At 41.1% G+C, this 12354-nt stretch overlaps 1 protein-coding gene across 1 annotated transcript in view; it reads left to right on the forward strand.

Moving 5' to 3' along the window:
- B3GLCT (beta 3-glucosyltransferase) overlaps positions 1–12354 on the forward strand; it is a 79444-nt gene that overhangs the window by 56620 nt on the left and 10470 nt on the right. The window contains exons 10-12 of the mRNA XM_077341822.1: positions 598–667; positions 8670–8783; positions 11353–11452. Of these exons, the coding sequence (XP_077197937.1) occupies positions 598–667; positions 8670–8783; positions 11353–11452 (284 nt within the window). The remainder of the gene's footprint in view (positions 1–597; positions 668–8669; positions 8784–11352; positions 11453–12354) is intronic.

Raw genomic sequence — 12354 nt, forward strand, 5'->3', positions numbered from 1 at the left:
CTCTCTGCTGGCACGGCCAGGGGCCTCTCTGCTGCCCCTCGCACCAAGGGGCTGCTTTCTGCCGGGGCAGCTCTCCAGCTCCAGCAGCCGACGACGGGCCCAAGACACGAGAAGAAGGTAGGCTGCCGGGGGAGGGGGCTTCCCCCTTAACCTTCCCTTCCCCTTTCCCCTTCTCCCCCTTTTTTAAAATGGGTTTTGAAGCTAGTATATAATATATAAAATGCATTCTGAAGCAAATTCATTGCAAGAGTTTAGTGCATGCTGGCATCTCTGCTGTTGAAATCAGCGGAGCTTCACATTTACTTAACTGCATCAGTCCCTAAATACTGATATTGGTGCAATTTGTAATTTCTTCTTGTTCCTGAGCTTCCTTAATTTGTTGCATCTGGCTTCAACCAAATTTCTACATCAAATTTAAATGAAAATATGGTGCTAGGCAAATACTGATTTGTTTTAAGTTGCTGAATTTTTAAAAAATTCTTGCTATATTATCTTACTAAATATGTATATGTATAGAACCATATTTTGAAGTCCTTTCTTTAGAAAGATGTGCTTGTGTGATATAGAAGAAAGAAAGTGATGGTGTTTTAATTTTAGGGTGATCCTGTGAAGAAAACAGATATCTTTGTTGCTGTAAAAACGTGCAGAAAATTCCACGGAGACAGAAGTAAGTTCCAGATTTAAGGGTATTTTATATAATTTCTGAAACTGATAATCTTTGTTTTGTTGTTCACATGTTTACTTATTGAGCTAAGCCAAAAAATAGCAAAAAAAAATCCAGTATTTCTCAGGCACTGTTTAAGCCGGTTACAGATCAGAGAACTCCCAGCAAGGTCTGTGTGCGGCAGGGAGAGACTTCCCTCACCTCACGCAAATCCTTGGGCCAGCTTCTCCTACAGCATGGTTTAGACCAGTGATAGTCAAACTGCGGCCCTCCAGATGTCCATGGACTAGAATTCCCATGAGCCCCTGCCAGCTCCCATGAGCCCCTGGTTTAGACCATAGTGCAGAAGTCCAGCCAGCTCCAGGGTCAGGCTGGTTTTTTGAAATGTGGAATTTTTCTTCTCTGAAAAAATTCAAGATTTCTGAAAAATATTATTCTGCTTTGTTTTTCCAGAAATGCCTATTTTTTTTAGGGATCCAGTAGACCCAAATTGAAAAACTTCTTGTTTTTCTTGTTCTTGTTCTTCTTGTTCTTCTTACAAATACGTGTGTTATGATTTACAACATGGAGACCATTGATTTTTCGGATAGAGAGACTTATGATCTGTTTGAGAGCCATGGTGGTGCAACGGTTAAGAGTGCTTGGCTAGTATCTGGGAGGTGCTGGCTTGAATTCCCACTCGTACCATGGAGGCTTGCTGGGTGACTTTGAGCCATTCAGACTTTCTCAGCTTAACCTACCTCAGAGCATTGTGAGGATAAACTACTACTACTACTACTACTACTACTACTACTACTACTACTACTACTACTAGAAGAAGAAGAAGAGTTGGTTCTTATATGCCGCTTTTCCCTACCCGAAGGAGGCTCAAAGCGGCTTACAGTCGCCTTCCCATTCCTCTCCCCACAACAGACACCCTGTGGGGTGGGTGAGGCTGAGAGAGCGCTGATATCACTGCCCGGTCAGAACAGTTTTATCAGTGCCGTGGCGAGCCCAAGGTCACCCAGCTGGCTGCATGTGGGGGAGCGCAGAATCGAACCCGGCATGCCAGATTAGAAGTCCGCACTCCTAACCACTACACCAAACTGGCTCTACTACTACTACTACTACTACTACTACTACTACTACTACTACTACTACTACTACTACTACATTTTTAGCCCACCTTTCGCCAAAAGGGGAAAAAAGGCGGGGAGAACAACGTGAGCCATTTTGGGTCCCCATTAAGGACAAAGTTGGGACACAAATGGATGAAATAAATAAAATAGATGAACCTAACAATTATCCAAAACATGTGCTGGAAGATAAAAATCGTGAGCTGATTAACTACTTTTCTGCACTTCTCTCCTCTCTTGTGATTCGTTTTCCTATTTAATACTCACCGTCATTTGGTGCAGCATCTAAACTGCTGCAGTTAGTATTTTCCTTTCAAACCAGTATCATCAACCACATTTTTTGAAGTGGTTTTCTCATTTTTGTTTGGAGGGCAAACACTAATCAAAGTTCGCAGAGCTAGATTTCATGGCCAGCTGTGGCTCACGCTAAAAAGGAAATTGAAAGGCGTACCTGTGCACAAGAGTAGCAGGCAGGGCCTTTTTTGATCATCTAAACTACATTTGGGAAGATAGCCTAAATGAAGCCGAAAATATTTAGCGTACTTTGAAATCCCCAGCGTGGTGGTTATTTTTCAAAATAGCTTTTAAGCATTAATAGTTCTGTACTACCATTCTTCATGAAAAACTAATAACAGGTTTTCCCTAATGATTCGGGGGAAAGTATCCAGCGACATGGTATTCATAGGTGAATTTATTTTTGTTTCACATTCACATATGGGAGTTTTAATATATGACATTTATGTACAGCATTGTGTTCTAAAGCCAAGCTGCGTTCAAATTAGTGGTTTAATTTTAGCAAGAATTTAGCTGGAGTTGAAGAACAACTTTCTCCAAGGTTTTCGACCAGATGGCATTTTGTTACTGATGGCAGCTGTCTAAACCTTGAAGAATGGCAGCTGTCTAAACCTCTGTGATTCTGAATTTCCCTTTCAGCATATTTGTTATGTCATTCATGAATCCCTTATATGTCACACTGACTACTTCAGTACGCTATGAGGGGAAAGAATCCAGCTATTTCTAACACTGAAGGACATTAGCCTTCAGCTGTTTCTCCACTTTAAAATATATTTCTTATGTCTTGATTAGTATTAATCATCAGAATAAAATTATTTTATAATTGGCAACAGATTTTCAGAAATTAGTTTTGGTATTAAGGGTGGTAAGAAGGGAGAGGAAAGGAATTGTGGATGTATCTTATGCAGACACCTTTAAGTGTCCAGTTAACTAAACAGCAACCCGCGTGAGGTGGTTGCAAGATAAGAGCTATAGAGACAGTACATTCAAAGATGGCATCCCTGTTATCTTCCCAATAGCATTCTAGGAAAATGTACTGGTGTGGGAAACCAAAGCTGGGGATCTGAGTATCTCTAAACAGCACTCTTATCAGAACAGGAGGAGGAAGGGGAAGAGTCAGGTGTACTTCTCAAACTGGGCACTAGAAAAAAGGCATACATCAAGGGAAATTTGGGATCCTCCTGTGGTCCAGATGACAAAAACAGCTATATATACAAAGGCTGGAAAGATAGCAGTAGAAGACCACAGTAGAACAGCACATATTTAAGGGGAGAGCTCAATGCTTACTGGTAGAGCATTTCCTTTCTGTAGAGATTCAGTCCCCAGGGAAAAGGTACTAGGTGATGTTCAAGAGTTCTGCTTGAGATCCTGGCACATTGCTGCCCATCATAGTAGACAACACTGACCGTTAGGCCTGATGCTGTATAAGGTAGTTCCATATGTTCATGCCCAAGAAATTCAAACCGTGAGGAAATGCCAACAAAATAGACTTCTCTGATTTTGCAGTTCTGCATCCAGTCAGTGAGGATGCATTCCTTCATTTTGCTTAGTTTGCTACCTGGCTATGCTGACCTGGACTGCACACCTTCCCCAAAGGAGTTGGAGGGAAAAAAGACACCTCTAATAAGCAATAACAAACTTTATTGACTAACAAGGAGAAAAGTAGATTCATCAGTTAACCAGTAGGATGTTGTAAGTGCAAGAATTCCAATCTCAAACCTAGTGTGGTTATTTGCTAGTGTTCCAGCCCCTTTGTGGGGGCAACTGAGGGGCCATGGTGTGTCCTGAGTTCTGGCAGGGAACAAAAGAAAGGGGCTGCTAGGATGGGAAAGAGAGAGCAATAGACAAGTAGGCAGCACATATGATGGTGGCTAAAGATTGCCTGGGACATAATCCAGGGGGCTGTGCTTGAGGGATGCTACAGAAGAGAGAACTGAGGGAAAGTTGCTGGGTTGCAAAAGTGTCTCGTGAGGAGGAGGGATTTGGGGCTCTGATGGTGAGATATAGGGAGAGAAAGTGTGATGGTAGAGCAGGATGATGCTATGAAATGACCCTTTGCAGGGTGTTTTAGGATGTTTTTGGCCTGGATATAGTTGCAGAAAAGAGTAAACACAGGCAGGGAGAGGTATTAAATCATACCTTGGCGTATTCTGTTGTCTAATGCTGGTGTGGCAGTGGAGGTCTGTCTGGAGGAGAAATTGAACCCATTGTGGGTTAGAATCCCAGTCAAATTTCAAATTTATGTTCTAGTTTTCTGCTTCAAAGAAAATTATTTCCTCGTTCAATGTTTGTGACACAAGCTGACAGTGACATGATTAACTCAAACACACTGGACTGATATTTGCTTACTGATGTCTTAGGACTCAGGAGATGTGTTTGCTCTTATAATTAACTCAGGAAAGAGAATGGGTTGCTCCCTAGGATGTGTTAGATATTTGGCTTAAGAAAATCCCTTTATGTCCTCTGTAATATTTGTCCCTTGCAGTCACAGGCACTGACCATTTCTTGTTGCTGGAATCTGAAATGATCTCAGTTAATCAGAGTATTTGCTTTTAGGACGAGCTTTTTTTTTCCAGAAGAAATGCCCACCTTAAGTTTTAATTAATTTTCACTAGCATTAATTCTTTGTGAGACTCAGAGTCTGATCCATGCTGCTTCTTTTCCTGGCCTTTTGGCATTTGCACTCTGGGTATGAAAGTGAGGAAGGATGCCTTTATTTTTTTCTTTGTTCTTTGTTTAGGAGCAGCTGGATACCCTAGATGAGGTATAGAGAGGTATCACGTGTAGGGTGTGCCCCCTAGATCACAGCTATTAATCACCCCATTTCTTTTTCATTTTATACTCTGCATAGTACACCATCAGCATACATGAGGTCTGTGCATTCAGCCTGTACCTTCCACCTAGCTGAAGCACAACTGTTGAGTCTGTGGAGGTCCCTTTCAGCTTCAGCAGAGTGCCATTCTGAGGACAACTGAGGTTCAAACCCTGCAGAGGTTGTGTGTGTGTGTGTGTGTGTGTGTGTGTGTGTGTGTGTGTGTGTGTGAGAGAGAGAGAGAGAGAGAGATCCCTTTCTATCAAACATTATCTACCTGTGAAACAATCCATGTATTTATTGAAAAAGCATTAGGAATGTAATCTTGAAAGCCTGTCAGAAGAATGGTTTGCAAACATTCTTGTTTTAACAGCAAAAATAAATTGCTGTAATATTGTTACATCTAGTGGGGAAAAAGCAAATATTAAACAATGCACACAAGAAGTGTCAAGTGCAACATATTACCAAATGTGTAATGTCAATAAAATCTAAGAATCAATAAATATGGCAACATTAATCTTACAGTCTTGCTTACATGTACAGATTGCGTTGCTATTGAATCTGTATCTGGAAGAGTGAAAAGGAAGCTCTTCCGCCAGGCGTTCGGTTGAGGCCAGGGCAGGCCTGGGTTCCAATCTTAGATCCCTAAGGTCCATCAGTCCAGCTCCCTCTGTCACGGAATTGACAGTATGGCCTCTGGCTGAACAAGGTGGGGTTAGAAGGTTTTTAGAACGCCATCATTGCTTGTATTTTTGTAAAGTGGGAATTATGGGGTTTCTATTGTACTTTTAATGTTTTTATTGTGAACCGCCGCAATACCTGTTGGCGAGCAGCGGTATACAAATCTACAGATAAATAAATAAATAAATAAGTAGGTTAGTTCCTGTTGTTTTGAAGGTGAATATTTGTCAGGGATCTGAGAAGGCAAATATTAGCCATCAGCCGTGGTTGATGCAAGGTGGCCTTATTCCAGGGTTTCCATTGTAGTGTCTTCCTAGCACCTTGTTCTACCATTGTGTGAAATTAGCTAACCTAGTTTTCAGGCTATTAGTCCTCCATGAGAAATTCTTCTCTTCAGGTTTCTTCTATCAGAGCACCTAGGATTCCTTTTTACTGCCATCACTATTCCACAAGCATTTGCCAGGTGACCTGGAGCCCAGACCTTTGATTTATGTTACATAAGAGACTCCTCTCCAAATTGAGAGTCACACTTGTACTCCAAACCTTTACCGAGGTCAGGAAAACCTCAGGGATAAAGGATTTTATTCCCTCTGAAATGGGGTGTAATTGGTTTCTCTGCACCCTCATATGAGGGGTCATGTTTGCCAAGAGAAGGCAAGGAGATGCCTCTCTGTGAATGACTCTCCCAAGTGAGAATTTATCTTCAGTTGCAAAAGCAGTCACTGGTTGCAAAGAGAAGCAGCATACGGATGAGCAACCCTTGACTAACAATGACTGAGAAAGGGGAAAGAAAATAGGCAGCAAATGCCATCTTTTGTCTAAAACTTGCCCATATCAAGGGAAAGAAGTAGGCGGAATACTCTTAAATTATCAGTGTTTCTATTCTTGTTCATGCTTCTGTTCATATTTTTACCTTTCCTTGCCATCTTGTTGGCTGCCTTCTTCCTCCAGAAAGCCAAATCCTTCCTCCTCTTGTGCTTGTATGTGTATGTCATCATATTCCCCCTTCAGATTTTCTATTTAGTCTATGAAATTACTTCCCTGCTACCTTGGGGAAATTACCAACAAAATTACCAGCAAAAAAGTAAATAAGAAAAGAAGATTCTGGTAGCTCTCCTAGTAAGGAAAGTCTGCTGTTTTCCAGAACCATCTTAATATGAGAATCACTATCCTGCTGCATTTGGATTGTGTAATTTGAAAGGAATGTAAAAAAGAAAAAAAAACCCTGGTTCTTGGACCTGTTGACTGGGTAGTTTTAGCTTCACCTTTGAGAGCTCACAGACTGCAGATTCAACACTTACTATGCAAAGTTGTCAGTTTTTACACAGATTTCACCAAGATTTGAACTTGTGTGTTTTAAGTTTGCCACATCGTGAGGTAATCTCAAGCTAGGCGTGTGCTCCCTTGGTCATTACGGTTTTAATTTTATATTGGAAAGACAGAAAGGCTATGATTATTGTTTTCATCAATATTGGACTATTGTTATCATTCTGGACAGTTTTATTGGGAAAAGCATCCATTATAGCAAATATATTGAGGCAATACTCCCAATTTAGCCATTGTACTGTTAAATATTAAAGCAACGTGGTGGCTTGTAGTCATTCAGTTACATTCATCTTTTATCATTGGTTTCCACTAATCAAGCTTTAGCATTCCGGTGCTCTTATTTTGTTTTCATGTGTGCATGCATATATTTTTTGATGCAAGAAAATAACTCCCCGGCATCTCGTGTTTGCTGAGGGATGTTCCCATATCCTTGATGTACATTGTAATTGGGGAAAACTGATGATACCTAAATCTATCTATCTATCTATCTATCTATCTATCTATCTATCTATCTATCTATCTATCTATCTATCTATCTATCTATCTATCTATCTATCATCTGTTGCAATGTCAGAGCTAATGAAGCTTACAAAGACAAGGTGAAAACGAAATTAAAATTTAAACATCTTTCATGGAACATGTTGAAGTCGAAAAAATGCTTGAATTTTCTTCATAGCGTCATGTTACCACATAGAGGATGGTTTTGCTCAAGGATGTGAAAAATTTATAGATGCCGGCTTCAGGGAGTCCTTTTTATCTAGTGTTTTTTAATCAGCCCAAACCAACTTCAGTGCAGTATGAAGGCTGAGAGTTTATTTCCATTGATAAGAAAATCTAAAAAAAATATTCCAGCACCCTTTTCACCCTCTTGGAGTCTGTGTTATCTGCACACCCCACATGCAGGGCCTGCCAGACTTTTCTGTGACCAGTTTGTGCCTGCTTAGGGGTTTCTGTGGGTTCAGATTTCTTACTGTATAATTAGCAAGAGCAGAAGCAGAAATATGTCATGGATTTAAGCAGGACAAACAAAATATACTTCTTTATACTATGCATAAATTTCTTGTGGAAAGGACAGATGGCTGCTAGCTTTTAGGTAACATTACACAAATTTGTCACCATTACGTCAATGAGTGGCTATTAGTTGATGTTTCCCCATGTAAACCCTACCTTCAGCACTCTCCAAATAAAAAAAGTGACATTAGGTTCTAATCCTAGACCTTTGCATTCTGTTATAGGTTTCCACTTACAGGGCATTATTAAGGATGGGAAACTCTGAAACATGTAACCGTCTACCTCATGTCTGGAGTGGTAGAGTCCAATATACTACCCCAGCCCTCTGTACCACCTTATTCTGCTTCATGTCTGGACCAGGCCTCAGGGCTCCTTTTGGAGTACTTGCTGAAGCAGGCAAGGTGGGAGGAGACTGATGAGGATTAAAATAAGAAATATGCCCTTCAAGAAGGGAACTTTGAAAGCTGAAGTGGAAAAGAAACTTGATTTTGGGATGGAAAGGCCCTGGGATCAGTAGACACATAAATGAAGAAGCCTAGGAGTTACTGGGAGAGAGAGCAGCCTAAAAATGACTTGAGACAGAAATTTGCTAACACAATTTTTTTGCCTAATTTGCAGAGGGGTAAGTTTTAAACCCACGGAGGGAGGATTGAGCTTGTTGCCTGCATGATTTTGGTTGCTGTAAATCATTGACTGCAAACAAGAAAACAAATGTTTACCTAAACTCAGTTTCACCTACATGTGGGAATAATTTCTTATTCTGTAGTACCCATAGTGAAACAGACCTGGGAAGCAGAGGCTGGACTTATTGAATACTACAGTGATTACACAGAAAGTTCGATTCCTACTGTGAACCTGGGAGTGCCAAATACCGAAAGAGGTGAGTTTGAAAGCTTTGTGAATATTGTAAGATTTAGTAATGGAACGTTTTGGTTTAGTAATGGAAAGTTTTCACAAAAGAATATACAGATAACAACGGCAAGCCCAGGTTCCCCCACCCCACCCCTCATATGCACATGATGACCTCGGAAAGAGACTTTTCACATTTTCACTTTCCAATAAGACAGAATGGGAAGTGTCTTTTAAGTCAGGGGATGAGGAAACCCTAAGCACCTAGCTCTTTTCTCTCTGTAGTTCCTTTCTAAGTTCAGAGTTAGAAATTTGCCATTTATCTCCCTCCCCTCTTTCTCTAACATACCCTGCTTAGTTGCTAACACATTCTCTGCATTATACCCTGCCTGGCTCTGATAAAGGGTGAAGCCTGTGGGGTGGAAGAGTGGCAGTATCAAATCTCTGCCTGCCGAGTTCCCTGCCCCTTAACATCAAATTACTTCCTCCTTCCCCCTTTCTTTCTTAGCTTTGTTCTGTCCATAGGGAGGATCTGTAATCTTGCAAATAGGTGTGCAAAAAGAAGGTAACTGGTGCATTGACCAAGGCATAGAAACTTGCATTCTTAGCCCTTCTGCGGTTTTTCCCACCTACAGTTCCTAGGAAAAGAGATATTCTGCACTGAGTTTTCCCAAGTCATAAGTTGCAAGGTCCTCAAACACAGTTTGTTACCTTCCCCTTCTAAGTCCTGCAGTCTAATCTGCTTCTCTGGTCTAGTAGTTGTCTGATAAATCAGGCTGCCACAATAACTATGACAGATCTCCTTACTGATAGCAAAGAATCTCTGCTGGTGCCAACTCAGGTTGTTGGTGCATGAAGGACTTGATATATGGTGCTAGAATAATAGCTGCTTATATCTATCATATATTCAAGCTTGGAAGTTTTATGGAAAATTCAAGAAGTAATTTCATGCATAATGTTCAGTAGCTTTAAATAGAAAATATATGGTTCTTCTGTATTCCCAGAACCCCTGACCAAAATTCCCTACTTCAGAGGTGTATGTGCATCGGTGCAGTATAGAGGTTACAGTGTGGGACTAGGATCTGGGAGAACCAGGTTTGAATCCTCACTCTGCCATGGAAACTCACTGAATGACTTTGGGCTTGTCACACACTCTCATCCTAACCTAGCATAGTAACATTGTGAACATACAACGGAGGAAGGGAAACGCAGCATGCTACTTTGAGTCCTCATTGGGGACAAAAGCAGGGGTATAAATGAAATAAATCAATTAAATAAATGTTATTATCTGAGAATTGGTGTAGTATATTCTCAGGGAGATGAAGCTACAAACTTGGATTGCACTGATTCAATCCTCACTTCTACAGTAAACTCACTGGGTAGAGGTTACCAGCCACTGTCACCCTTCTGGGTTCTTCTGAATAACATCCTGACCCAAGGAGGCAGAAGGTGGCTGGGATTTGCCTTCTGGTTTGAAGAAAGAGATATTGTTTAGGTTCAGTTTTCAAAAAAAGCTTCCAGTTTGTTCTGTTCTATGAAAGATCCCTAGGACTTCATACCCAAAGTTCAAGAAGCAAGCAGGTGCCAGGAAACACCCTGGGAGGTGCTATGTAGCACATATGGGCATCATCATATTGGCAATCACTGCTCTAGGTCCTAGCACATCTTTGAAGCCTCGTATTAAACTAGTGAGAATCCAACAACCACTAATACCCATGGTCAGTGTGTTGTAGAGATTAGTGTCGAATTGGGATTTGGAAGACCGAGGTTCAAATCTCCATGTCTCCTAGAAGCTTCTGTTGTGTGTGTGCACACATGTGTATTACACCAGTGTGGTCACAGTGTAGGACTAGGAGCTGGGAGATACTGAGCCTGCCATGGAAACTTGCTAGGTGACCTTGGGCCAGTTGTGCACTCTCAGCCTAACCTCCATCATGCAGTGACTTTGAGGATAAAATGGAGAATGCTGGAAGCTGTGACCAAGGGAGGGTATAAATGGAGTCAATAAATGAAGACATATGAAGAAAGGTTGGGGGAGCTTGGTCTGTTTAGCCTAGAGAGGAGATGACTGAGAGGGGATCTGATAACCATCTTCAAATATTTAACAGGGTGCCAAATAGAGGATGGAGCAGAATTGTTCTCTCTTGCCCCAGAGGGACAGACCAGAACGAATGGGATGAAATTGATTCAAAAGAAATTCCATCTAAACATCTGGAAGAAGTTCCTGACAGTTAGAGCGGTTTCTCAGTGGAACAGGCTTCCTTGTGAGGTGGTGGGTTCTCCATCTTTGGAAATTCTTTAACAGAGGTTAGATAGCCATCTGACGGAGAGTCTGTGAAGGCAAAGGGATGGCATGTTACAGTAGATGAGCGATTGGGATGTGAGTGTCCTGCATAGTGCAGGGGGTTGGACTAGATGACCCATGAAGTCCCTTCCAACTCTATGATTCTATGATTCTGTGATTCTTTGATTCTAAATAAATATAATAAGGTACTGCTAGACAAACACCATTGGCTATAGGATTTGGAGATGTTTTGTCATTGCTACTTGAGAAGTTGAATTATTACATTGCATTTATTTTTGGATCATCTCTCACGTAGGTCATTGTGGGAAAACATTTAACATTTTGGAAAGATTTTTAAACCATCACTCTTCTACAACCCCTTGGCTAGTCATTGTGGATGATGACACTTTAATAAGGTATGGATAACATTATCAAAGGTAGCTTTCTTACAAGTCAACTCATTTGGAAGCCACAGATGGAAAACTAACATGCAACAACAGCCATCTCAGGTGAAAAACGAACTGTCAGATAAGAGAGCCAAATAATTTAGAGCTTACCCAAAACCTCTCAAACGTTAAATTACAGCAACAGCTAGCTACATTAAAAACTCATGCCAGAAAACTTGATGAGTGTCCTGAAAGATGGCAACATAGTTTGTTTTTGGTAACAGTGCCAGTTCTGCAAAAATCAAAAAATTGCATGTTGGGGAAGAACTGTGGTACCAGTTTAGGAATAAAAGCTAATCTTTCCAGCATCTCTTCTGTATTATTTAGTGCAGGGGTAGTCAACCTGTGGTCCTCCAGATGGACTACAATTTAGTGGATCTGTGCCATCTTCAGCAACCTGAAGTAATTTGGGCCGTAAGAGTTTGTAACAACAGTTTCATTGGGGGGGAATAACAGTTCCACTCAAATTGCATCAGGAATTAGATGTTGTATTTTCCTGTACCGCTGCTGCTGTTTTCCTGCATGTTGTGTGCAGCTGTTTTGATGTTGTTCTGACTGTAACACTGAGATAAGATAATATCATGTGTTGGGTTCACAGACTGCTCAAAGGGAGAGATGCACATATATTGAAGATGATGGTAGTGTAGTTCAGTTCAGTTCTTTATTTGAAATAGCCATAGACCGGAACAGTGGTAAAACACAATAAAAACAGATCAAATAGAAATAAATGGAGAAACAGAACCAACCTCCATGGAACAATGGTAGTGTAGAGATTGGCCTTTTCAACTTTGGCCTAGCCTGGTGGACAGCTCTGCTTGAAAGAGGTCATGGCCTGAGGGACCTTGACCTGTTCTGCTGGGCCTGCAAGACAG

This window comes from Paroedura picta, chromosome 6 (assembly GCF_049243985.1).
Source record: "Paroedura picta isolate Pp20150507F chromosome 6, Ppicta_v3.0, whole genome shotgun sequence".
Classification (NCBI taxonomy): Eukaryota; Metazoa; Chordata; class Lepidosauria; order Squamata; family Gekkonidae; genus Paroedura; species Paroedura picta.